Source organism: Mastomys coucha, chromosome X (genome assembly GCF_008632895.1).
Source record: "Mastomys coucha isolate ucsf_1 chromosome X, UCSF_Mcou_1, whole genome shotgun sequence".
In the NCBI taxonomy this organism is placed as follows: domain Eukaryota; kingdom Metazoa; phylum Chordata; class Mammalia; order Rodentia; family Muridae; genus Mastomys; species Mastomys coucha.
In genome coordinates, this window is record NC_045030.1 from 155,911,165 (window position 1) to 155,938,531 (window position 27,367).

The 27,367-nt window shown below is 38.4% G+C and overlaps 1 protein-coding gene across 8 annotated transcripts in view; it reads right to left on the reverse strand.

Moving 5' to 3' along the window:
* Reps2 (RALBP1 associated Eps domain containing 2) overlaps positions 1-27,367 on the reverse strand; it is a 230,506-nt gene that overhangs the window by 98,965 nt on the left and 104,174 nt on the right. For 2 of the 8 annotated variants that reach the window (XM_031370646.1, XM_031370640.1), the window contains exons 6-13: positions 23,176-23,314; positions 19,946-20,009; positions 17,199-17,341; positions 15,173-15,267; positions 10,658-10,730; positions 9,173-9,226; positions 4,327-4,372; positions 219-355 (exon numbers count right to left, since the gene is read on the reverse strand). In XM_031370646.1, the coding sequence (XP_031226506.1) occupies positions 219-355; positions 4,327-4,372; positions 9,173-9,226; positions 10,658-10,730; positions 15,173-15,267; positions 17,199-17,341; positions 19,946-20,009; positions 23,176-23,314 (751 nt within the window). The remainder of the gene's footprint in view (positions 1-218; positions 356-4,326; positions 4,373-9,172; positions 9,227-10,657; positions 10,731-15,172; positions 15,268-17,198; positions 17,342-19,945; positions 20,010-23,175; positions 23,315-27,367) is intronic. The other 6 variants (XM_031370674.1, XM_031370664.1, XM_031370655.1 and 3 more) reach the window with 5 other exon arrangements.

The window sequence follows — 27,367 nt, forward strand, 5'->3', positions numbered from 1 at the left end:
CAGCAGTGTGGGAAAGTCTCCAGACCCATGTGCTATGTATCTGTCTGGGATTTTTTTGCCTGCCCAAGAATATCACAGCAACATAAAGACTTGCATGGCAAGGAAAACTGCCAGGTCTGTGTGCTCTTTTCCCTAACACGGAGGCCTCTGCAGCAGTGACATGTACTGGCTCCAAAAGGAAAGGGAATGGCTTGGGTGGATGCAGAGGGGCACTTCACCTGGCGCGCTGGGCTGGAAGACTTTATTCAGATCCAAGGAGGAGGCTCTGGAATGGGTTTTCTGTGGCCGTGGTGGTGGGGTGGGAGGATCCTCACCCCTTTTCATGGCCTCTTCTATGGAGGTGCTAGAGTAAGATCTGTAGCAAAATAAGGGAAGGTCAGAGGGAAAAGAGCAGAGCTTTACTCCCTGAAGCTGGGTTGAAACAGAAAATACCCCAATGTCAAAATGACTGCAAAGAACAGACAAGGTGACAAAGGATAGCTAGAAATTCTACTGTCCCTTAAATGCCATTATGTATAATGATTGTCCAAACACAGCCATGATTGGAATCTTTTGACCTTAATATATAATAGGCCTAAATTTACAATTTCTTCAAAAATGTTTTGTATAAACAATAAGAACTAACTAGTACCCTCAGAGCTCCTAGGGTCTCAACCACCAACCAAGGACTGCACATGGTAGGTCTGATTGTTCTGGCAGCATGTTTATAGTAGAGGATTGCAAAATCGATCATCAATAGGAGGAGAGGACCTCGGCCCTGTGAAGGTTCTGTGCCCCAGTGTAGGGGAATGCCAGGGCCAGAAAGTGGGAGAGGGTGGGGTGGCAGGCATGGGGATGGGGGAGGCAACAGGGGTTTGGTTTTGTTGTTTTTGTTTATTTCTTTGTTTTTTGGAGGGGAAACTGGGAATGGAGAAATTTATATGTAAATAAAGAAAATATCTAATAAAAAATGTTTTATATAAACTCAAATCAGTTTCTGTGATAGTTGTTGATAAGAACACTGTGTAAGCCTTTCAGCTTGCATCCTTCTGTGTTTTGGGAAAAGGGCTTCGTGGTATTAACTGATTAAAACCCTGGTTTACTGGCAATGTGATCACAGGAACGTGTGGAATTAAGACAGCCACACTGACCAAGAACTCAAACACAAGGCTTATACCACAAATGATGCTTCTGAAAGGGAAACACAGTAATCAGCTTCAGGGGCTTAGCCAGCCTTGCCCTGAGAAATAAGGGTTTTATGGAAATTTTCAAAGCAAAGGCTTAATTTTAACTTTCTTTAAAGTGTAGCAAAGCATAGCTAACTTGGTAACTTCTGACACTATAATAGTAACATTTAAAGAAAATGGAAGAAAAGCCAGAATGTTGCTAACTCCCATCTGTTTCAGTTTTTAAGGTGCTGGTTCAGTGCTTGTGAAGCAGAGAAGAAATCTTCCTGGAGTAGTAGCTAGGATAATGACAACGTAATTGTTTTCTATGTTAGTTCAACACCATACTTTTTGGTTTATTGATAAGGACAGGTTCCCAATATGATGATCAGGAAAAACATGAGAAATGTGTCCATCTCTTCTATTCACTTTCTCAGCTGACTACGTGTCAAAGCAGAAAGCAGAAAATTACCTCTGAAGCCAGATACATCTAAGAAAGAAATTACCTTCAGAAAACTGGCTTTTGTAATTAGCTATTACAACAGTTCTTCCTAAATTAGAGTTGATCAATGACTATTAAATTCCTTTAGTTTTGGTAAAGCTGTTTTTGACAAAGTAGAGTTTTGTTTGCTTTTAACTTTTATTAGGTTTGTTCCTTGATCACTTCATACATGTGTAATGTGTCTTTGGATTATTATAGCCCCCTCTCTAAGTTCTCTCCCATTTCTATTATCCTGCTTCGTCTCAAGTCTCCTTCCCACATTCATGAGGTTTTTTGCTTGTTACTTTGTTTTGTTTCTTTGTTTATTAGACCCACTGAGGTTTATGTATGTGACTACAGGCTTGGAACTATCCATTTGTGCCTGGTGAACTCCTTGGTGGGTATGAAACTAGACACAATGGCTGTTCCTCTTCCAGAATCCATCAGTAACCAATAGTTCAGCAGGGAGGGGCAGGGTCCCAAGAGGTCCAATTCATAATTAACTGTTGCTAGGCAAGCTTTTTCTTTCCCAAAAACAAAAGTTTCTCAAGGCCTTCCTGTGGTGTCTACAGGTTTTGTTTGTCTTGCAAGGAATCAATCTTTAAGACAACCATAATAATGGTATGGAGGAATTCTCTTTGGTTGATCCTTGTAGTGTAGCTGTCTAGACAGAAAAGGTAAACAAAGACAAGAGCTAAGGGAAATGTTCTCTAACTCTGTCAATCAGAGCCAAAGGGAATCAACAATTGCTCTATAAAGTAAGCTAGAGTTCCTAGCTAGAAGTTAAAAAAAAAGCTGTCTATGCCAGGTACAGCTTTGGTGACATGTTCTACTCAAGGAAGGAGGAATAAGTATAGAAACATAAGTGTAACAGTTTGTGTGAGCATGTACATGCTTGTATACACATATACATACTATCCCATATCTCCTATCTGTATAAGATCTTCATGTTTATATTTTTACATGGAAAGGTAATGGATATCAATAAGAAAGACTGTATGGTATGACTGTGATGAGGTAAAATATGATGTACAAGTGATCAGCAAATGATGGACAACATCATAGCAGAATGGTCATTTTCCCTCTTACTCTCATACTTCTATAAGTTCTTACCACTTGACAAATGAGATTAAAAATGGTTTGACAGTCTTAATCTCAGTAAATAGTTCATCAGAAATAAGGAAAATAAAATTATCCACATTGGACCAGGAGGCCAACCTCTGAAAGAATAATATATTAAATTTGTCCAGACCATTACTAGAGGAGGATGTGACTCTGGGATTTTGTACTTTCATTCATAGTGAGGGGAGAGAAGAACTCAGCAGAAGCTATATTTATGAAGTTCAATTTAATGGTTAATATGGTATATATCAAAGCCATACTTTTGAAGTTCAATTTGTGACTAGTATAGTATATATCAGCTCATTTCTGCAATTCATGGAAGGTCTTCCTTTTAAAATATTGATTTATTTATTTTATGTATATGAGTACATTGTTGCTATCTTCAGACATACAAGAAGAGGGCATTGGATCCCATTACAGATGGTTGTGAGCTACCATGTGGTTGCTGGGAATTGAACTCAGGACCTCTGGAGGAGCAATTTGTGCTCTTAACCCCTGAGCAATCTCTCCAGCCCATGGAAGGACTTTCTTCTTGTAAGAGTAGGTTAATATTATCATTTCTATATCCCAAAGTTAGTACAGACTAGTATGTAAAGAATCTGCCAATCCTTAAAAAAACAGAATGATTAAATATGGTCACAATAGAAAGAGTGACCATACTTTTCTTTTTACTCAAATTAATTGTTGTTTAAAATAAATACTAATGTATCTGTGGCTCATATGAACAAAAAAGTGAAACCTGAACTCCTTGATTTACATTGAGATAGTATTTCTTAAATTCAAGTGTATAAAATATGATACAGTTTAAGTCAACTTGGGGGATGGTGTAGAGAAGCTGAAGCTGAAAGGAGGAAAATTTGCAAAGCAAAAAAAAAAAAAAACAACTGACCAACCATGGTAGCCCATATTATACTACAGCTCTACTGCTTAAAAGTGGCTCCAATATTTCTTGTCTTCAGTGTCCTAACTCCTTCAGTGTCTCTGTATTTCCCCTCCACTCCTCTCTTCAAAGTCTGATAACAGCCACAACTATGCTCTCTTGGTTTTCTTTTGTTGATGGTTATTTAAAACTGTGAAAAGCTGAGAAAAGGCACCAAGAATGGCTCAAAACAGACTCTAGGTAGTGCTTACCTGGAGCCCAATGCCTCCCTGAAGTCACCATAAACATTTTCCCTTCTATACATTTCTATTCCAGAGTTCTTACCATTTAGGTGTTCACATTCACAGAATTTTTTGTTTTTACCTTTTAACCCTTGTTCCCTCTTAACAAAGCTATTACTTATCATCCTACCCCAGCTCAGTCTTGTTACACAAACTACTTCCTGTCAGGGGTCCAGATAACAATAGCCACCATCTTCTAGCACTAATACCCACAAAGACTAAAAGGCTCTCGAGCATCACTAAGTGGTTGAGGCAGGCCACCCTGGAGAAGTGAAATGTGGCCCATCTCTTTAGATTCAAGTGTAAAGGTAAACCAGATAGTGATTTGGATGTGGTTTTTCAGGAAGGGGGGATTATTCACTTCTAGGCAAGGAAAAAGCACAAAGGGCATCAAATGAGAAATTAAATAAACACTACCTGGATCTTGGTCTTGCTTTGATACTGTTGCAGTCCTTAGAAGTTGCTGAAACAAAAGATTATTGTTGGTTGCTTGACTTCTCATTTCCCAGCTAATCAGGGTAGTGAGTAGCACCTGGGCTAGTACAGAACACAGCAACAAGCGAAACTGAGGTTGATGTACCCATGTGAGAATGCAGGGGCTTCCACATTATGGTAATTCTTATTTTACTTTTAAAGTTAAAAGCAAGAGAGGGAAAGAAGTCCAGCAAGTTTTTTTTCATTGAAACATTGAGAGGCCATTCTCAAGTATAAATGTTTTTTTTTTTTTAAGTCTAAATGGATTAACGGAGACATTCCAAGTTAAAAAGACAACGCACTAAAGAGTTTGTCTTTTTATATAATGATAGATTCCCACTTGAGGGGTTCTTGGTCTCTCGTGAGAGTCTAATAACAGACTTGAAACCAGTCTCCCACAAAGGTTAGGAATATATCTAGCTGTATATCTTCTTTAACTATATAATATTACCAGAGTCAGATATAGTGGCTAATACCTGAATTCTAGAGGCAGAGGCAGGAGGACTGCCACAAATTCAAGGCCAGTTTTGTCTATATATTGAGTTAGGCCAGCCAAGACTAATTTATGAGACCCTGTGCAAATGCATGCATGCATGTATATGTACACATGTGTGTACATATATATGTGTGTATGCACAGAGCAGCATGGTTACCATGGTCATGAGAAAGCTGAGCTCTTGCCAAAAAAGTAAAAAGGTGTGAAGCTTTTCCTATAAGGAAATATCCATAGCTGGGTGTGGCTGCTCATGCTTATGATCCCTGCACTTGGAAAGCTGGCTCAGGAATATCACCATGGGTTTAAGGGCAGCCTGTGCTACACAGTAAATTCCAGAATAGCCTGGCTAACCTACAGAATGAAACCCTATCTCAAAAATCTCCCTCTATAAAAAAGAAAAAAAAAGAATGAGAAAATACTCTGGTTCCCCTGTCTCTGTAACCAAATCATATAAAGAATTCTATGGATTAAAATGTGTTTCAACCATACTTTTCCTCATGAAACCTAAATCAGAAGCTCATGTACTTGCTGTCTATAGCCATGGAGCCCATATTCCCATCAGAAGTAGTGGGGAGTGATTAGAAACACTTACGAAAACATCAGTCCTCTTTTGTGTTTCCACTTATTTGTGGAAGGTGCCTTTAGAACCTCAGAGCTCTGCTATGGTTTTTCAGACACTGCAAATTTTTATCATAAAAATCCACAGGAAGAGTGCAATGGGGAGAATATAATTTGTTTCCTTGTTTTACATATTTATCCAGAAGAAAGTGTCTTGCTACACTATTCCGTCCTCATTTACACTGTTCCGAGGATAAAAGCCTCCTCTGGTATGAAGCAGCGTAGATTGATGATGATCATTAAAACCCTTGGGTTAGACAAGCAAGGAAGAGAGAGAGCTGAAAGTCTCATAAATGCCAGCAAGGCACGAAGCAAACTCCCCAGAGAGTGAGCCTTTCCTTACATGTGGTCAGCTGCATAAAAAAGAGCCATTTCTCCTAACCTAGTGAGACCAGGCATGTCTCAGCTTCCAAATGAAATGTTGCCATAGCCCTCTCCTCACCAACAAAAGTATGGAAAAGCCAACAAGACTGAGACTCTCCTTGCTCATATCATGCACACATACCTAGGCAAAGAAGGACCAAGCCCTCCCTCCTTCCTATCAAACTCCAGGAAGCAAAGAAAGGCAACCCTCCTCAGCCAAAGAGACTGCCCTGGAGAGAGGAGGCAAGCCTGTGCCCAGACTCCCTCTGAGTAAGCCCACCACTGCTCCTCCGTGGCCTTCTTCTCCTTCAGGACTCACTGCTTTCCAGAAATATTTCAGGAGCAAAAGTCCTATTCGTGCTAAAACAATGTTTCCCACCATACCCACCACACCATGGTAACCATTAATTCCCACTCCTTTGTCATCTGTCTTCAGCATTATCTTTGTGCTGCTGCAGGGGTGGGTGTGGAAGCAAGGGTGAGCTCTGCTAATGAGAGATACACAGACAAGCACACAGACAAATGGAGTAAGGGTGTGAACGAGCCACAAAGAAAGGGAACAGAGACCAGGTTGAGGGGTCCAGAGACCCCAGGTGCTCCTCATCACTAACCAGCTCAGCTGCCCTTTCCTCACCTGATAAACAATCCCTCTCTCACAGAGACAAATAAGAGATGGAGTCCTAGGAACGTGAATGTCCTGCAGAATTGCAAACTGTTCCTTTTGTAGAGGATATAAATAAGGGTCCCTAATATTCTAGGCCTAAAAATCTGGATTCTGAATTTAGTTCCTTCCAGGATAAAAAGAGGTAGAGATGGAGCAGGTAGCAAAAGGGGAGAAATGCTGCAATGCAGGTCTGTGAACTGCCCACTAGCAAGGGAACAACACCTGGAATTGCCCACAGCAGCCTGGAGACCATGCTGCGCAGGAACACCTGGCCATGATCCAGAAGCAAGATGATAACTACTACCGTGCACTGTGTGTGGTTAAATTAGGCTAGACTGGAACATGAGGCATGTTACACATCTTAAACTCTACTAACACATATGCATTCAATAACTAAAAGGGTGAGAGTATGTCGGAAATGTTTAACAAGGAATCTCCATTCCCTGATGACTGGCACCCTCTTCTATCATCGTCCACATCACCTTCACTGCTATCAGCAGTATTACCACCATGTATGGTAATAATAAGCAGAGCAGAGACATACTTTTCCTCTCTACCTGCAAAGATGTATCCAAGGTACAGCTTGGTAAGGTTTCAGACTATAAAAGCCTCAACAGTACCAGGCTAGTTAAGTCTTCCATCCACCACCCTGACAGCCTGACTCAGTTCCCCAGTCCATGTGAGTATCTGCAAAAAAGGCAAGGGCACACTATGCTGCAAGCTCAAGCAAAAGGCAATGGATGAATCACAGCTTCTCATTTAGCTGGAGAGACGGGGAAATGACAACTTCCTGGAACACTCCAGGCATGTTATCTTTCATCATCTTTCCAGGAAATGAGACAGGGAAGATGACACAGACCTGATGATTAACCTAAAAGCCTGCAATGGAGCTTAGAGGAACTGTCTCCAGTACATTGACTACCAGTATCATAATTACCATCTGGTAACTCTCCTATCTCCCAGAGGGAACTATGCTGACTTCCTAGGAAACAGGCTATTAAATGTTTGAGATGAGGGATTGCATCATATCCAGAAGAGGGCAGCAGTAGAAAGAATAAATCAAAAATCACACAACATGTTCCCAGGCACTGTGAAACAAATTTAGATATACTTCATGTGCTGTGGCACACCTGTTAGGTTTTATCTGATGGTGCCAAGTCCTAGTCAAAGAATGTTAAAAATGAAAACCAAGGCTCATGCCTCAGAGAACACTTGATCTCATGCTGAAATCTCTGGAACAAATACAAAAACTTAGGATTCTCAAAGCCTATATAAGATGCATTAATTTAACACTCCAAATTGAAATAGCCTTTACTAATACCATGTCATGAAATTTACAAAGCATCTACCTTAACATCCGAAATTAGAGACACTTAGAATTGGCCTATGCAAATAGAACGTTTCCCCTGTAATGGATTGATCCAAATACATTTCAAAAGTCAAAATCAGGTTTGAGAATTCCCACTGATTTTAGAGTCATGATTGATTTACCATCTTAATTTCCTATTTTGCAGCATTGCTTTTTGGAGGCAGTGGTTTCCAAATAGGCCACGTAGCAGAATCACCTGGGGGCTAGGATTTCTTCTGTCTAGTCCTTTCTATCTCTTCCTATTTCCTCTTTCTCCATCCTACTTTTGCTTTTAAACTTCAAATGAACTTAGTATTTGGGAAACATAAGCATGAGCTTCAGTAGTCTACTGATTCCTTTGTTGCAACTTTAAACAAATAAGCTCAGGATGATAGTTACTCAACCAGAAGAAACATTATTTACATTCTAAATATGCAAGAGCAATAATAATAAAGAAAAAAGAAAAAACTTCATTCTGATCTTCATAACCAAAGATCTAAAGAAAAATGCTTTCTGGAGCCACTTGAATTTGAACAGGGTTCATCTTGCTTCAGTAATGGCTCCATTAACAGAGAGCTAGAGGGGGCTAGAGAGATAGCTTATTATTCTTGCAGGGGACCTGAGTTTAGATCCCAGCATCCACATGTCAGCTCATCTGTAACTCCAGTTCCAGGGATCCAACACCTCTTACTGACATCCATGGGCACTGCACATATATAAGGCATATTTATGTGCTCAGGCATATACATATATACACATAAAAATAAATAAATAAATAAATAAATAAATAGGTTTTAAAGAAAGTGTTGAAAACATGGGCCCAGAAATTCTCTATGGTTTTCCAGACACATTTTCTCCAAGAAACTGACCTCATAGCTTTCTTTTTTTCTCCTTGGAATCTACTCCATGTTTAAGCAGTACCTTCCTGGTAGGGAAGGATTATAAAGATATTTGAGATTGATACTTGGGCAATGAAAATACCAACTCTGGGGCTCTAGTTAATCCACCTTATGAGTTCCTTACTTTACACAGAAAGCAAAGGCCTTTATCTGAACCATTGTTCCAATTTGGTATTTCTAAACTCAAACTGAATGAAATCTAGATTCAGAGCCTAAAGTCATCCACTATCTAAAGAGAGGGAGAAGGTATAAAGGGCTTCTTGTTTTACAAAACACAAGCCAAAAATTTAGAGACAAACAGACATACTATCACAGACAAAGCAATCTTCAGGTCACCAAACAGCTGAGAATTTTAAATTAGATTATTGGATAGAGAATACATTAAAATGGTTTCGTCCTACCTGTATCCTCAGATACGTCCTTTGGTAAGGATTCGTTAACAGTACTTTTCAAAGCTAGTAGTATTTTGTTTCATGTTTAAGGAAGAAGAAAGAGAAAGGAGAAGAAAGAAAACAAAGGCCTTGTGAAATTTTATTTCTGAGATACATTACATTAAAACAAATAATAATAAAACAAATAATCCCTATCCATCAGTTTAAAAAAGGTCTTACAAACATCTACAGTTGCTACAGCATTTCTAGAACAATGAAAACTACAATGAGCATGGAAACATGTTCTCCACAGACAGAAGGAAGGCCTAATGTCAACTTTCTAGAGAGACAGTCACTAGTGGTTAGGAAGGGAAATACCAAAAAGGATCTAAAATTTCCTTCTTAACAGTCAATCACTGACAAGAAAATGTTTGGGATTTAAGCCCATGTTTTAATATTTTTTTAAAAGTTTTGTAGTTGAGGCAAAGACTTGTAAGTTACGAGAGTGATCAGCTATAGACAATGTCTAGTTCCACTTGAATCTCCTAAACAAACATTTAAATAGAAAGTATGAAACCTTCGGTGCTTTTCAGACTTTTTCATGTTTAATGTCTCTTTGAGGCTGAATAAATGGCAGGACTCAACGGTAAAACCTGAAATGGCTTCACTTCAGATAGGCTTCTCCCACTTGTGAGTGGTGAATTGATATAACAGATGGAACACTGGCTTAAGACAGAAACTCTTGGTTCCTGTCCCAGGTCTTTTTCTCTTTTTGTGAATGTAGATCATTCATACCGCCTGCCTGAGCTCACTGCTTATTTCTAAATGTTGAGTGATTTTAAAGGCACTAGTTTTGTGAGGCCTATATGTAAGATGGTATATGAGGAGGAACCTGGTAAGTCATAGAAGGATCATACACAGTACATGTTCCTTAGAGGAGAGGGTCCTTCCTGCACTTGTGGATATTACAGGCCAATGTGCCCCATGCCTGAGGGTATCTCTAACACTGGACACTGGGCTGCCTGCCTTCTCAGCTACCCAGTAAAATACGCAAATTGAAACTGGCCTCTGTATCACACCTTCGCACCGGTAAGACTAATGAGAAATAGATAAAGCTTTAAGATTGACACTCTGTCTAGAAGAACTTCTTTATGGATTAGACCTGTATACAAATGTATATCAGTGCTGTTTGTTTTCCAAATAATTTATACCAACACTAAATATTAATCACCCAATTTTTTCTATTTCCTAACTATGGGATGAGAATCCAATATATTACCTCAAAATACCTTCAGATTAACAATGTCCAATGAATTGAGGCGATTCAGATACAAAAGATCTTACTGCTACTTTGTGAACTCTAGGCTTATGACAACAACTTAAACTACACAATATATCCAAATAAGTATGCATATGGCACAATGTCCTTGTATGATCCAGAAGCTGTGCTGGGAGAAATCGATGAGGAAATGGAGGAAGACATCCTTATAAGAATAAAACTAATTCTTTTCCTACCTTTTTTGTCATCAGCAGTAGTCACATCTTGGGTAGGGACAGGAAAGTCAGCCATGTCCTTAACAGATGTCTTCTTGGAAAAGAAAATTAAATATATGGGTTGAAATAAAAAAATTAAGTGATAATCACACATGAATAAATGTTTTAAAAGTTACAGTTCATGTCAAAAATGTATGTCTTCAGTTCTAACATTTAATCTACTTTATTAATTTGGTTTCCCAATGAGGTATAAGTAAATTTGCACTAAAGTAGTCACATACATATATAGAGGAATGAAATATATTTGAGAAACAAAAATTCAAATCAAAGCTTATTGGTGAATTTTACATTGAATTTGACTCTTGACTGGGAGTCAGGCAGAGATTTTTTTATATTTGTCCAGGCAGCCAAAATCCAACCTGGCCTTTAGAGCCTTTTTCACAAACAGGGAGAGGCTGTGATAAGTGGGCCTACAGTGTGAGTACTTTCCAGGATCTGTTACATAGTGGATGTCCAGTTTCCTCATTGTAGATGTTTATTGATAAGCAGATCAAAATTTTCCCCTAAAGCTGGACCCGGTTGGCAGCCCCCTCTTTTTTAAAGATTTATTTATTTTCATTTTTATGTGCACTGGTGTTTTGGCTGCATGTATGTGTGTGTGAAGGTGTCAGATCCCCTGGAACTAGAGTCACAGACAGCTGTGAGATGCCATGTGGATGCTGAGAATTGAGTCCAGGTCTCCTGGGAGAGCAGGTGGATCTCTGTGAGTTTGAGGCCAGCCTAGTCTACATAGTGAGTTCTATGACAGCCAGGGCTACATAGTTGAGACTCAAAAAAAAATTCCCATAACTCATAGATAAGAACAGGGTGGGTTGGTACCCATAACGTGTCTCTCCTTTTCTGAGGAGAAGGAGGGGAGGTAGTGGGGGAGGAGCTTGAAAGGATAGAACTGGGAAGAGAGGAAGGAGCTGTGATAGAGATGCAAAGTAAATTGACTAATGCAAAAAGAAAAGTTCTCAGTATATTAATTGAATACTCAAATTGATGACATAATGAATTATTTTCAAACAGTTTAACATCTGGTAACTGTACTAAGCTTTCCCAATATGTACTCTAACTATAGTAGTAGTAAAATATAATGTATTTAAAAACTGCCCAGAGAGCAGATCTTAAATCTCTACTAAAACAAAGCCATTGTGTAAGGTAACTGAGGAACTACTTGGCTTGACTGTGGTAATGATTCCACAATGTGTGTGTGTGTCTCTATGCATGTATCAAAACATCAAAAACATGTGCAATTATATTGGTCTTACTAGATTAATATACTAGACCTCAACAAAGCTGGAAAGTATGTACTCTAAGGCCTCTGCTGTGGTTAAAGGACAAAACATATTCATATTTGTGCCATCTTTACGTGCAAGGTCTGCAAAGGTATCTAAAAATGAAAAATGGCTAGGTAGACAGAGAGAAGAGTGACAGGTTGACGTCACCAAATGCACATTGGTATTATATACATTTTAAATAGATCTGAAACTTAGATATCAATGTAAAAATGCAAGGATGGTGATTAAAAGCATAGAGGTTTTTGGTCTAGTGGTTAACTTGCATTTACTTCTCAGAACTCAAAGCCATGCTTCTAGTTTCCAAAATAAAATGTCACAGCAATACTAGGCGGGAACGTGATCAATGGTCTAACAAGCCTCATCTAGGTGATTCTTCAAGTGTTAATGTCATGGTTATAGCATAATGTAGTATATATTAAATCACTTTAAAGTAAAAAGATTTTATGTATCACTACAGAGAAACCACTATACAGACAGCTCAAATACCCACAGAGTTATGTGATAAACTGGAAAATATTTTCTCTGTAAAAAATAGCAAAAGTTATAACATTTCTCAGGCTAAATCCATTTAAACCAAATAGCAGCTGAATTATACATTTGTGGATCTTGTTTAAATTCTAGAATACAGGAAGAAATTTTAGATGCAGTTCTTAAAAGAGACATGTTTTACTTTTAAGTTGTGTACATGAAGTTCTAGTCTTTCCCTTTGTTTTTAATTTCATTTTAGAGAATTTCATATCTAAGTGCTGCCTTTATATCATTTCTCTTGCATGTTCTCCTCCAAATCCTCCTATGGCCTCCCCACTCCCTTTCAAATCCATGACCTCTCCTTTCATAATTATTTTTATGAACATATGGATATATGGCTATATGACACAGCCTGCTAAGTTCATTTAGTGCTGTTTATATGTACATGTTTTAGGGATGAGCACTTGGAATTGGCTAGCCTATCAGGGATCTTCTCCCAAGAGAAGGCTGATCCTCCATCTCTCAGCAGTCATTCATTTCCTGTAGCTCTTCATCTAGGGGTAAGCCAATGATAATACCAGTTACATTCCAATGTGAAAGGAGGAAATCTCACAAGGCCCTCTCACTTTTTGATTTATATGGTATCATAGTCTACATTTACATTTTAGCTATTTCTTCTGAAAGGGTAGCTAATAAGTCCTTTAATCGGTTTGATATGGCATGCATTCCTATCCTAAGAGGTGATTCTCCACTGTACAATGAAAGCCCCAGAAATAATTTCCTATTCATAGTCCATTATCTCCAATAAATTGTGAGTCATTTTTTTTTACAGTGCTGGGGGTTGAACCTAGAGTCTCATAGCATTCTAGGCAACTAGCTATACCACTAAACAATATCCCATTGTGCTTTTCTGTTTCTCTTTTGAGACAGGGTTTCATTCAGTTTCCCAGGCTAGACTTAAAATCAGTCTGTAGACCAGAATGGCCTTGAACTTATGATCCTCCAGTCTTCACATAGCAAACAGTTGGCAATACAAAGGTGGCCAGAAACTGTATCTTAATAGTGCATTTCTTTTATTGTCTTCTCCCATCTGGACTGTGTTACAGAAGAAAGTGGTCTAGGAAAAAAACAATTCAGACAAAATAAATCCAGAATGTCACTGAAAAATCTAACTGAAGAAAAAAATCTAACTCAGTGGTAAAGCACTTGCTTAGAACACCAAGAAGAAACAAAAAAGCAAATAAAAATGAACATAAGATTTTAATAGATACCTCACCAACTGAAATATGCAAATGGATAACTAGCAAATGAAAAAAATGTTCAACATCACTGGTCATTTTCAAACTGAAACTATCATGAGATAAATGTACATCCCACGGAGATGGTTAAAATGAAAATGACAGGAGCCAGGGTGATCAGGAATATGAGGAAACAGGAGCCCTTATATATTCCTGCTTGGAGAATTGAAACTAATGCAGTTTGGTGGTTATTCAAAAGTTTAGCACAGTTATAGTACGATCCAACAATTCCACTAGTAAATACACTGCAAAGAGAAACAATCATATTTACCCATATAAAACACTTACTCATGTAGGTTCATAATAGCCAAAATATGCAATAAGGAGGGAGAAATAAACAAAAGGTAGCATATCTATAAATGAAAACTATTCTACACTAAAGATGAAGTACCTTCAAAACAGTATACTAAATGAAAAAGACACTCAAAAGCACACATTCACCATTGTCCTATTTTATGAAATGCTTAGAATAGACTAAACCAGAAACAGAAAGGTTAGTAGGAGCCAGGGAGATGGGTCAGTGAGTCAGAAATCACTTGTTATCACATCTGAGGACCCAAGTTCAATCCACCAGGTCCCACATTGTAAAGTGAAAGGACTCAGAAAGTTGTCCTCTGTCCTCTAAACTGATGTCACAGCTTGTACACCCACCTCCAAATGAATAAATAAATATAATCAGATTGACTAATGATCATCAGAGGTGGCAATGGGAAGTGTGGCAAGAGGTACTAATGAAAAGAGGATTTTACATTTATGCATCAAGTACAATGGCATCTATTTTCAAAAACAAAACACTACTCCAGCTAAAATCACATACAGATTTCTGCATAGTGATAATGAGGGACTTCAGTGCCCGACTCTTGCCAATACACAGATCATCCATCCAAAAACTGAACAGAGAAATGCTGGAGTTAAGTCACATAAATCAAATGGACCTAGCAGATATCTACAGAACACTTCACCCCACACACAAAACAATATACCTTCTTCTCAGCAGCTCATGGGACTTTCTCCAAAGTTGACCACGCACTTGGACACAAAGCAAGTCTCAATATATAAGAAAATTGAGATAACATGCTGCCTCCTACCTGACCAGCATGAATTAGAATAGTTTTATTCTTATTTGTTTGTTTGCTTTATTTGCCTGTTTGTTTTCTAAAGAGAGAGAAAGATGGCATGGAGTTAAAAGCCTGGGGAAGGATATGGGAGGAGAAGAGGAAAGAAAAACCATGATCAGAATATATCATATTAAAAAAGATTTATTTTCAACATTAAAAAAAAGAAAAGAAAAGAGGGTTTTGACTGAGAATGATAAAAATGTTTTGCTATAACTGTTCATTTTCCAGAGTTTGTGAAGACATAAGCTATAGTTTACTTCTACATACATCCTGATTAACATGGGAAAGTTTTTTGTTTTATTTTTTTACCTCCATCCGATTCAAGTCACCGGACTGTTGGTTTGCTGGCATTGACTCAGAATAAGAATCAAAAATTGCACACTCCCACTTGGATTTAGGGAAAGCTAGCAGGGAAGAAAAAAAGAATACATAAGAATATTTGCTAGAGCCATAGTGGAATGTCTTAGCAGTGTTTCTGAGCTGGCTAAATGTAACAATAGTCAGCTCACTCACATGCACTATTTACATCACTAGCTGTAACAGACAGCATTTGAAGGTCTTTACAAACACACTCTAGTAGCGCTATTGCCATTTCAGAGACTGAAACTGAGGAACAGAGAAGGCAAACAACTCACTCAAGGGCATACAGCCAGTAAGTGACCAGCAGAGACCCGAACACCCAGATTGAAGAAGTCCAGCTGACAAATTCTCGCTCTTAGCAGTGAATGTTACAATGTGGTAATAATTGGCCACATTGGCTACCATGGTATGTTAAGTTTTAATCATACTACACACAATTTTTAAATGCAGTAACCATAGCAATGGTTTAAATACTATGAAGATTAACTAAAAAAAAAATACCTCCTTTTAGGTATTGCTAGAGATATGCAAGATACTAAAATAATATATACCAAACATAACTTTATGAAATACGTATCTCTTTGGTTAAAAGGAGCAACAAAAATAAAAGCATACATTCTTACTTTCTGACAATAGAGAAATAGCATTATAAGTCTCTCAGAGCATAGAACAGCAAACACACTTATTAATTGGGAAGCTCAGGAAATTGGCATGAGAGAGAATGCCTGGCAGCATTCTACTTTACTACTTTGCCATGAGGTAATTAAGAAGGAAAAAACACAATGACTTTTTAAAAGTTGCTAATATTCCAAGAGTAAAAACAGACTGGGGTAGATAATAAATAGAAGATATAAATCAAATATGTCAACATACACTGTTAGGAAGTCAAAGTTTGATGAAATGATTTTTAAAACTAAACGCAATGTGTTTTTAACCCTTCCTGGTCTTCCCATCACTGCTGTGAGCTTAAGTGCTTGCTGAGGGTACCACTACCATTTGGGAGCAATTAGAAGGCAGTCTTATGCAGGAAGCTAGCACTTCAAAGACTACAAATGACAACAAGCAACTGCTAACTATCTTCACCCTATCTTCTATCTCTGTGTCCACTGTCACCTCCTCAGTCCTAGTAGGCAACCCATAGAATCAATGCAGACAAGAAATCCAATTTTGTCATCTCCCTGCCTAAGCCGGGCCAATGCTATTGCTTATGATTTGTTTCCTGCTTTTCTCTTCAGCCTCATCCTGGCCTTTCTTCTTTGTTCTATGCACTCCATCAGCCATGGCCTGAAGTTTCTCTTCCTTGAGTGTTCCAACCCCCTTCTCAGCAACTCTCAGCATACCTGCTGCCCCTCTTCCCAGACCACAGAGAAAACACAGTGCCTTTCACATAGTAAAGACTAAAAACACTTTAATACGTTATATAACAAAAATTTTCTCCTAGAATCCACCCAGTCCCCTAGACATGGAAGTATCAAAAACGGCTCATACATAGTCCACCAAACGATGCAATGTAGCCTTACAAGTCTGTCTTCTAATTTGGGGGAAATGAGTATTAGTTTATGACTGTTTGTTAAGGAAAAAAAAAACATTATAGCTTTGAACTACCCTACTGAAGACCAATTAGAGATAGTAGGATATGTCTCAAGATGCCAAGCTTATAGTTGGCTCTATAAGATTTATTTTCTATCAACAGTGGGATTCAGTACTTGCCATCCATGACTATCATGAAAAAAAAATAGTGATATTGGTTCTAATCCACCCAGAAGGTACCTCAAATAGAACAGATGGTTTATACTTCCTTAAATCATCCCTCTAACTTGTATTCGAACATATGAAAGTCTGATATAAGTTAAAGAAAGAATCTTCAGATGTCAAGGACATCCCTGGTGTCCAGATATCACTTTAAGAAATAAGAGTTTGTTATTAGGCATTCACCAAATATAGCTAAGGTTTATGATGTACAATAAGACATTACCTGCTTGCAAGTACTCTGGCTGCAGAGTTGGAGGCAGGCCCTCTGGCAGTGGGTAGCCGTTCTTCCGGGCTACGATGAGATGAAATGCAGCACAAAACTCAGGCAAGGTCAGGGCTCCATCACAGTCAGCATCACTGAGTTCCCTAGAAGATGAAAGATGTCATGAGTTGCCTGTCATACAGCATCAACCTCAAGCATGCACACAGTTCTCAGATTCCTGCCCATGGCCTGTGATAACCTCAAAGTTTCCCAGGCAAACCATGTGAAATCCCAGGGGCACTGAGAGGGGGAAAAAAAACCAAGCTGATTTGTGGCAGTACCATCAGTGGCACTTTGTAAATGATAATGGGAATTCTTCCAGCTCTCTGACAGGTCTGGTTTTTTTCAACACTGAGACAAGGCATAGGAAACCCTAGTGAGAAAAAAAAAAAAACAAAGCTTGGGTTTTTGCAGTTACCTGACAGTTGCTCAATAAGTGCAGGCTGCATGGTGTGAAGAGTGCTAGACTCGATGCTGGAAATGAGCCAAGGAAGGGCAGACCCAGCCACTACTAAGGAGTGCATTCAGACTATGGTCATAGGCAGTTCATTTTTTTTTCAGTTTTAAGGGAAAATGGCTTCATTTTGGTAGCAAGTTAGTCTCTGCATGAGAGTTTTTTGTCAGAAACCTGCGCATAGTGGTATATACCTGTAAGCCCAGAACTTAAGAAGCAAAGGCGGGAGTTCAAGACTAGCCTTAGCTACATAGCAATTTCAAAGGCAGCCTGAGGCACATGGGACCCTGTTTTAAAACATGGACACAGAGATGGGATGGGCAAAAAGAGGAGAAAGACGGAGGAGACAGAAGAGGAGAGGGAACAGAGAAAACGAGAGTATATAGGAATCCAAAGAGGTTCAAGAAATACTGGTTGCATCATATTTTAATATAAAAGTAGCAACTAGAAAAAGGCTGGTACTGGAAAAGAGAAACACGAAGAAAGAGGGTCTTAAAAAGGCATGTCTCTGCTTCAGTCACCATCTTTCACTAAAAGACACAGACCTATTCATTAAACACAAAAGAAACCTATTTGCTAGAAGAACTAAGATCCCTTAAGCACCAACATCTCTGTGGTATACAGACACAAGCATACTTGTATTAGGACATGTGTATAAATGACTCATGTAAAACTGTACTAAAAAAGATGTTCTTACTATTGGGGAAAAAAATCTCTAAGGGAAAGTATGTAACTTTGCTTTGGACCATTTGCATCCTCCTATTCCCCAGGAGACTGTTGCTCTCATTCAGAATGCAGCAGCCCTGAAACAGCTGCTCCCTGGGGTGAGGCATCTGGGAACTGCCTCAGATGCTGGATGGAGAGTATGCCATTTAGCCTTCATGCATTTGTCTCTACAAAATGACTAGAAGCCTCACAGGGTAATGTTAAGGCTGGGAGTTCTGCCAAAACAGACTCTATTCTTTTCAAAATGGTCATTTTTTTCCTACCCTTAAAATCTAACATAAGACTTGTTGCAAAAAAAAAAAAGCCAGACTATATGGCTGAAAAACCTACACTGGCATGCATGATACACCAGGAAGAGTTTTTCAATAAGATCCGCAATACATGGTATGTGATTCTAAATTCTATCATAATTTTGTAATGCCTAATAAAAAACTCTTTACATAAATATTCCAATGTTTTAATATATATTTATAATAGCATGATCCACAAAGGCAGAAGTTTATGGTGCTGAGCATTTTCAGACATGCAAAGAAAACCATCTGGACCACTGCAGCACAGCCCTTCTGGAGCTACAACTGTGGCAGGCCTCAGAGAGCCAACACTGCAGCTGCACAGGCTGAATTAAGGCCCAGCTGTGAAACACCTGCCAAATTTACAAAGTTCACAGGCATCTTAAACAAATTTAACTTCGTTCCAGAATGTTCTTGGACCTTCTGTTCACCCTACCTTATAAAATATTATGAAGAATGGCTTTTCAAGGTCCTCTGGCTCCTTGCCTCACACTAAGTTAAAAATATGAAAATAAAATGTATGACAGAATGTCTCATATGTGCACAACTGCCTAGACTGAAATGAGAATGGGAAAAGAATAAAAGTAGGAAATTCTTTTTCTTATATGTACATATACGTATATGCCTGTGTGTGCCACATGAATACAGTGCCCTAGGAGGCCAGAAAGTATATTGAATCCCACAGAGCTGGAATTACAGGCAGTCAGAAGTGCCATGTGGGTGCTAGGAACCAAACTCAGCCCCTCTAGAAGAGCAACCATCTCTCTAGCCTACAGAAATTATTTTTAAACTAGTAGCTAACACTTAGGGTTCACTATGCGTGTCTGATACTGTTCATTGTGGTTTTCATATGATAATTTATTTAATCTTCATAACAACAAAACCCTGAGTTCTATTCACTCTCCATCTGTTTTTTAAAAGTCATCCAGAAAATAAACTTCTCAGGGCTGGGAGTGGGGCTTAGCAGCAGAACACTTACCTGGTATATATGAGGCCCTGGATTCAAACCTTAGTACCACAAAAAACAAAATCAAAAATCAAAACTTACTTCAGAGGCTGAGGCATGGCATTTGCTGCAAGTCTGAGGCTAGCCTGAGCTACACGACGAGTTACAGGTCATTCTAGACTACAGAGTAAAACTCCATCTCAAAGCAAACAAAAATCACATCTTAAAAAATTAAATTTCAAAACAGCTAAAAGATGAGTCTATGATAACACTTGGCAGTAAACATACTCACCAGATATAAGAGAGTTCTGGAATGGAGAGCTTTGATTTGGTGAAGAAGTTCTTGGCCACAGACCCTGTCAAGAGCCATGTTTTAAGTCAGCCATTACTTGTCTGAAGCAGCTTTGATGTGCAAGCAAATCGCCATGTTTTCCTTTAACAATCTCTACCACATAACCACAAATGCTTTTATTCATTCCTCCAAGCAACAACAATTACAAGGACGTTCATAAAAGCAGCATGTGGCTTGCCTAGCACATCTGAGGGACAAAGATTGGTTCTTCTTGTTGCGAAAATGAGAAAAATACAAAAAAAGGAATATAGAATATGTAAAAAAAAAAGACACAATGACAAAATGCTCATAACAAATACAAATAAGATAAACTCTTGCTGTGTGTTTACCAAAACTGGACATTTTCATTAAAAATGCCTAAGAAAACTTTCAAAATTACTTAAGTAAATGAAAATATGTTGAGTTTTATACTTAGAGAATGGAAAAGCAATGTAGAGCCATGAAAAAAAATGATAAGCAAAAGGGAAAAAAGGTATCATTAACTCTACCAAGATACTGAGAAATAGTTTTGACAAGATTTAAGATTTCTTGGTGGCACTTTGAACAATTCAGCCAGGACTCTTTTCATTGTAAATTTACTTATGTCAGTTGAAATTGAACGATCATCCCACTGTCCCAGCTGCACTTGAAATGTTAGCCTTCACTGAGATTTCTCATGCTTTCATGCTCCCAAGGGTTTCACAATTCAAAAGCCTCATTTCTAACACAAGAGAGCATTAAAGCCCCAAGTTTTGTTCTAAGGTAAGTCAAAAGTCTCCCAGAGCAATTTTAAGTGTTCTAATTAGCTTTAAAACAATAAGAATAGGTGGGAGTTTAGTTGGTAGTAGATACTTGATTGCCATATGCAAAGCCCTGGGATCCATGCTCCAACACTACATAAACAAACAAACAAAAAAAATCAGGCTAGGCATGGCCTGCACACCTTTAATCCCAGCACTCAGTTGACAGAGGAAGGCAGGTCTCTGTGAGTTTGAGGCTAGCCTGACCTACATAGCAAGTTCTAGACCAGCAGGAGTTACACAGTGAAACATTGTCTTCAAAATAAAATTTAAAATGGGTTATAATGGATCCTAAAGCAACACTCAACTTTCTTTTGATAAATTATTAAGAATCAAAAGCAAAGTATCAAAACCCAAAGAGCCTTCTCCCTAAATGTATGCTGTCAATAACACTATCACATGACTCTTTGCAACTGACCACCTTGTGAAACACTTGACATACAGAACGTGTTGGCCCATTTACCAGCTATCCTATAGCAATCAAGATATAAAGACATTCTCTTCTCCTATCAGTGTGTCTTCTGCTGAATCTATCCTCTTCAAAGCACAGGAGACCCAACCCATCAGCAAATGTTGGCTTTCACACCAGAGACTATTGTACCATAGAGTCTCAAAAAAGTTAGGTGGAAGACATTGGGAAACTAACAACTATCAAGTTCAGCTATGTCCCAGATGTCACCAGCTAAAGAAGGAACAGAGGCGAAAGCCTGAGTCCTGTCTCCTTTGAGTACACCATGTGAGAAGAACTCATGTACTCCAACACTAAGCCACCAGAAAAAGAGACTCCAGTTATATGAAAAGCCCAGAACACACAAATCTAGGGAAAGAATGTACAGTAGTGACCTAGGTCTGCAAGGTGGAGAAGGCAGGAGTAGGGAGTCACTGCTACTAAGTGGGTGGGTTATAGAGGGTGATGGAAAGGTTCTGAACTTAGGTTATGATCTTGTCTGTGAATAAACTAAAACCACTGATTGCACAGTTCAAATGGTAAGATTTATGGTATATGAATTATAACTCAACTAAGATACTTATTTTAAATGATATCAACTAATGAATGTCATTCATAAACTTCTTCATTGCAATCAAACTAAACATTTTAAAAGAATTTATGAGACAATCAGAAAATTTTGAACAATGAAGACTTCATTGTGTTAAAGAATATGTGATTTTTTTTCTCACATGTATCAGTGAGTTCTGGTTATGTTTTTCTAAGACACTCAAACATATATCCTGAAATATTTTTCAAATCAAATGGCCTGGCAATTGTATTTCAAGATCATCCTTGCCGAGAGGGAATATAGATAAAACTTCTAGCACTTGTCCATGGGGATTTGTTATAGTTGTAAGTCAAGTTGTATCTACACTTGAAATTCTACAAAAATAAAAAGGTTGAAAGAAATTTTTAAAACACCTCCAACAATGACTTATGCATATTTGGTTAAATATCTGAATATATTGTGAAAAGACTCAGATGAGCAAGAGGTGAGGTTAATGTATGGAATCTGGATTTCTATTCATCTATTCTAAATCATGATGGTAAAATTCCTTTGTTATTTCTAGACTATTTATTATTTGTACCTTCCATAAGGTCATTTACCACCAATCACTAAAATGATGTTTGCCTTTACATATATAAGAATATATCAATTATATACCTTATTTCATAGAAAATTAGTCTTAATCCATGCTTGACTGTTAGCATATAATTATCAAACCCACAGTTATTCTTTACATTTGAAATGTGAGAAGAAAGTTTTATCGTTTTTTTTCTTCCAGACTCTACTATTTCACTGTTTGTTCAGCCTGGTAAAATGTAGGCACATGGGAATTACATCAATTCCTCTCAGCTTGAATGTTACATGAGGGCACAACAGGAATGCTAATTATCTGACAATAATTTAGAAATGACGTTGAGAAAATGCTGGCCAGTCTTCCTTTCATATCTCAATTTCAAGAACCATGAAAGAAAGACTTAAGCCAAAGAAAATGAGCATGAGCTTAAACTTCTGGGAGCATAAAACCTAAGGGAACCTCTGGCAGAAGGAAGGAAGGCTACACCTTGTCTTTGTTCTGACTCTAATATAATGAGTAAGCAACTTAAGGTCCCTTGGCATTGTCATCTACTGTTCCAAGTGCTTTAGTTGATAAGGTACAGGATCTGGACTAAGTTCTCCCAAATTCACATTTACCCTTCTTCAATAGCAGTGAATTTTCCCAAGGTCATTACCATTTTTTCTGCATGATTTATATTTGATAAGAAGTTCTACCTTAGAGGAATACGAATTGAAATCAAAGAAGGTTATAATATTCATTTTGTATAATATTCATTTCTCAAGATGTTCTGCAGTTATTCACATGGGCCCTATGTTCTAGGACACCATGTTCTCTCACCTGAAATGAAGGAACTCGGGTCTGGCTGGAGGGACCGAAACTGATTGACGTAGTACTCCCGCTGTTCTTCTGTTATCCTCCAGGGCTCATCTTGGTAATTACTGTTGTTCTCCTGTGGTTCTCTCTCCACTGAAAAGGACTTTAAAAAAGAAAGTACTCACAGAACTTGCCTGTCATGAGATGAGGTGAAACACTTAAACACCAATGAATGTTATTTTGTATTTTTCTTAATTTCTCCTCAAAGGAATAAACATAACTGCCTCATAAAAAGAATTTAACCAAAACATAAACTATAATATAAAGGAGACACCAAGCTTCATGGTTTTTTCTATCTTCAAAGTTAACATGAACATGAATTACTGAAGAGGTAAAGAATGATGACAGGTTTTAAGACCGCCATTCTTCTCTTATGATTCATCACATTTGATCCTTTTAGATTAGCTAAGTGGATAACAATACATTTTTCACATATGTGTGGATGGCATGTCTGGGAGCAAAGTTGATATCAGGAGTCTTCTTCAATTGATCACTACCTCATGAATTGAGACAGAGTTTCTCAACTGAAGCTTTAACTCTGTTAAGGCTACCCCTAGTTAGCCAGCTTGATCCCTAACTCCACAGTCCAAGCACTAGGCTACTGTGCCCAGTGGACATTAAGCAGAGTCTAGAGACCTGAACTCTGGCCTTCATATTTGCACAGTAAGTGCCTTATCTGCTGAGCCATCTCCTTGGCCCCAGATTTCTCTTCTGCTCTTCACAGAACATACGGCAATATTATAACTGCACAATCTTTTTGTTTCATTTGTTTTGTTTGTTTGTTTGTTTTGAGACGGAATCTCTCACTGTAGCCCAAGATTGCCTAGAACTCACTATATAGCCAAAGTTAGGTTTGGATTTACTGATTTACTGAGTGCTGGGATTATTGGTGTAAGCTATCATAACTGTGTTACTCTTTTTCTCCTGTTGCATTTACATTGTATAAAGTCAGGAGTCAAATTTTCCAAGCCCAACCCAAAAGTCCCTGGGTACTAAATCAGTATCACTCAATCTATCCTTCACATGTATGAGTTGGGAATGTTTACTAAATACAAAGCTCAGCGGTGAGAACTACTGTGGTGTTGCCATCAGCAGGGTAACAAACGGGTGCATCAAATCTGCCACTAGAGGGCAGGCATACCAAATTTGAAGATTTAAGAGCTCAGAAGTCCAGAAACCCAATGCAGGAGAAAACAAAAGCTATACTAGGCTTTCAGAACAAACACAAAATGGAAGTGCTAAGATAAACATCTGGGGCTTTGCTCCATCCTTCCCATCCACCTTAAAACCATGTATTTTTACCAAGGGCCATGTCTGTGGAACCAAGAAGTGGTCACAAAGAAGGCAAAAGGAACTAGTAAAGACAAGATAGGTATCACTGCACAGAAGTCTTCATGCTAAATGTTGATCTGCTACATCACCCTGTTCATTCTTGCTCATGGTTGTTCTTTCTCCAATCTCATAATTGGAGAGAAATTGAGAAATTTGAGAAAAAAATATTAATATTGCAGCTACTTTCTTTCCTATATTTATTACTTCATGCCTGGGTAGCATTAGTCACTTTTTAATAGGTCCTGGCCATCAGGACTCTTACAGTACACACTACTCTTTGCTGACTTGGTAGATTTGCAATTCTCCATGTGCTCATGTCTAACAGACCAAACTCAGGTCTTCTTCCCAGGACACTCTTCCTCTGGTGCCAGCCTGATGAAATCCTTCCCTATCCTTTTTTATGCCCTTCTGCTCCAAAGTGCCCTCTCCATATTTCTACTGTATGTACATCCATGCCTACACCCATAACTGAGGTCACTTCCTGCCCAAACACAGTCTGTTACAAAGGTAAGCAGCAGCTAAGTGTGGATGAATGACCTGACTCATACCTGTTATCATCTGGCTACATTGAAATAACAGTAATTGGGTTCATAACACACTGGCCTCCGAGATGCTTTGGCATAGAAAGCTCTTTTCTTAGGAGAACAACTTTTGTCACATTAAAGATATGAATAATACATATACAAATCAACAAGCAGAGAAAGCAAAACCTGAATAGCATATACAGCCAGGCCATGATTCAGAACAAAGGCCAGGTGTAACTTAAGCTATGAAGAAACAGTAAGAGTCTGTGAGATTAGGACAGAAGCCACATAGAGAACAGAGTAGGGTGCATGCCTATAATCCGTGCATCCAGGAGGCTGAGGTAGGGGACCATGAGTTCAAGGCCAAGCTTGGCTACATAGAGAATTCAAGTTCTACATAGTAATACAGTGTCTCCAAAAAAAAGAGTAATAAGGTTGTTAGAACCTGAAAGACAAGTGAGCTGTGAAGCAGAGCAAAGAAGAGAAGCTATGTTGGCAGAGGCTGGCTGACTTGTTAGAACTACACAACCATGGACAACTTGGAATGCTGCAGCTCCAGAAACTATTTATCTTATCTTGAGCTAAGTTCTAGCCCTCCAGAACTGCCATTCTTTGCCCATATTTGTATCAGACCTGATTATCTTGTGACTAATAGTTTAAAAGCTTTTGGAATCTATTAACTTAGCAGACCACTATCTTCTACCCACCTAAAAGCTAGAACTGTCATCAGATAGCATCTTCAGCCTATAGAAAAGCTTCCTCCATCTTGCTGTACCTGTCTCTCTGATATTTCCACCAATATACTTTAAGCTTGCCTTAATTTATTGCTTTCTTTGTTCTGTAAAACTATACAAAACATCAAGAAGTTGCTTAATGTTGGAACATGGAATTTGGGGTAACATAAATCTGTGTTCTGTGTTCCCAGATCATGGTCACTCGAAATGGCTACAAAATAAACATTCTTATTACCTTAAAACACAAAGAGGTGGGATGGGGAGAGGGAGAGAATGCATGCGTGCATGAATGAATGAATGAATGAATGAATGAATGAATGAATGAATTCTATCCCTACAAGGGCTGGCAAGATGCTCAGTTTAACCTTCAAAGCCCACATGATGAAAGGACAGAACTGACTCCCAGAAGTTGTCCTCTGACCTCCTCACAAGACATACATAGTTTAAAAATTTATATATAAAAGAAGTCTACTAAAGAGAACTCCAGAGCTGCCAAGATGGCTCGGTACAGTAAAGGTGCATGTTGCCGCTGCCATGCCTGACAACCAGAGTTTGATCCTTGGGGCCAATATGGTAAGTTAATAAATAAATAAATAAATAAATAAGAACCAAATTAACCTTTGCAAGTTGAACTCTGACCTCTACATATATACTGTTGCCTTGATACACAAACACACACACAGACACATACACATTTAAAGGAAAAAAACACTGGGTTATTCTACTCCTGATATCTCTCTCTCCCTCCCTCCTTTCCACCCCTCTCACCCCTCTCTTTCTTTTGATTCCATGAGACATTGAAACCTGAACACCTCACCTCTAAGAAAGCATAAGATGGCAAGGAACAGTCTTAGCCGCTAAGACGAAAAAAGGCCTTACAACAAAGAGAGGGCATCTGAACCCTGTGGTCCTTTGGTCACCCGCATTAAGCCTGCTAACGTAGGCCCATCATCTCCCTCACCCCCATTTACCAATATATAGTTCAATTGATTTAACAAAACAAGTGATTTGAAGATTTTTTTTTTTTACAAATACTATTTTATGATAACTACAGTAAATACTATACTGTTTGGGTATTTCAATTAATTTTAATTATCTTTGCAAGATTTCAAAGGCCAAATCATGCTTTATCTCACAAACAGTCCCTAGAAGATAAATAAGAGAGACACAAGAGTATGTCAGGTCTACTTTTATTAACAAGCTTGAATAAGCCCCTGAGTATGTCTCATACTGCAATAGATACAGAAACACTCACAGCTCTTTACTATTCTCTTTTTCTTTCTTTTCTCTTTCAGTTTATGTGTATGGGTATTTTGCCTGCATGTATGTCTGTGCACCATGTGTGTGTAGTATCCTCAGAGGCCAGAAGAAGGCATCAAGTTCCCTGAGACTGGAATTGTATGCCACCATGTAGGTGGTGGGAATCAAACTTGTGTTCTCTGAAAGAACAGCCATCTCTTTAACTCCTCTAGATAATTTTTAATGAAAAAAATAGTACAGATATAAAAAGTGTGGTGTGTGTGTGTGTGTGTGTGTGTGTGTGTGTGTGTGTGTGTGTGTTTTAAT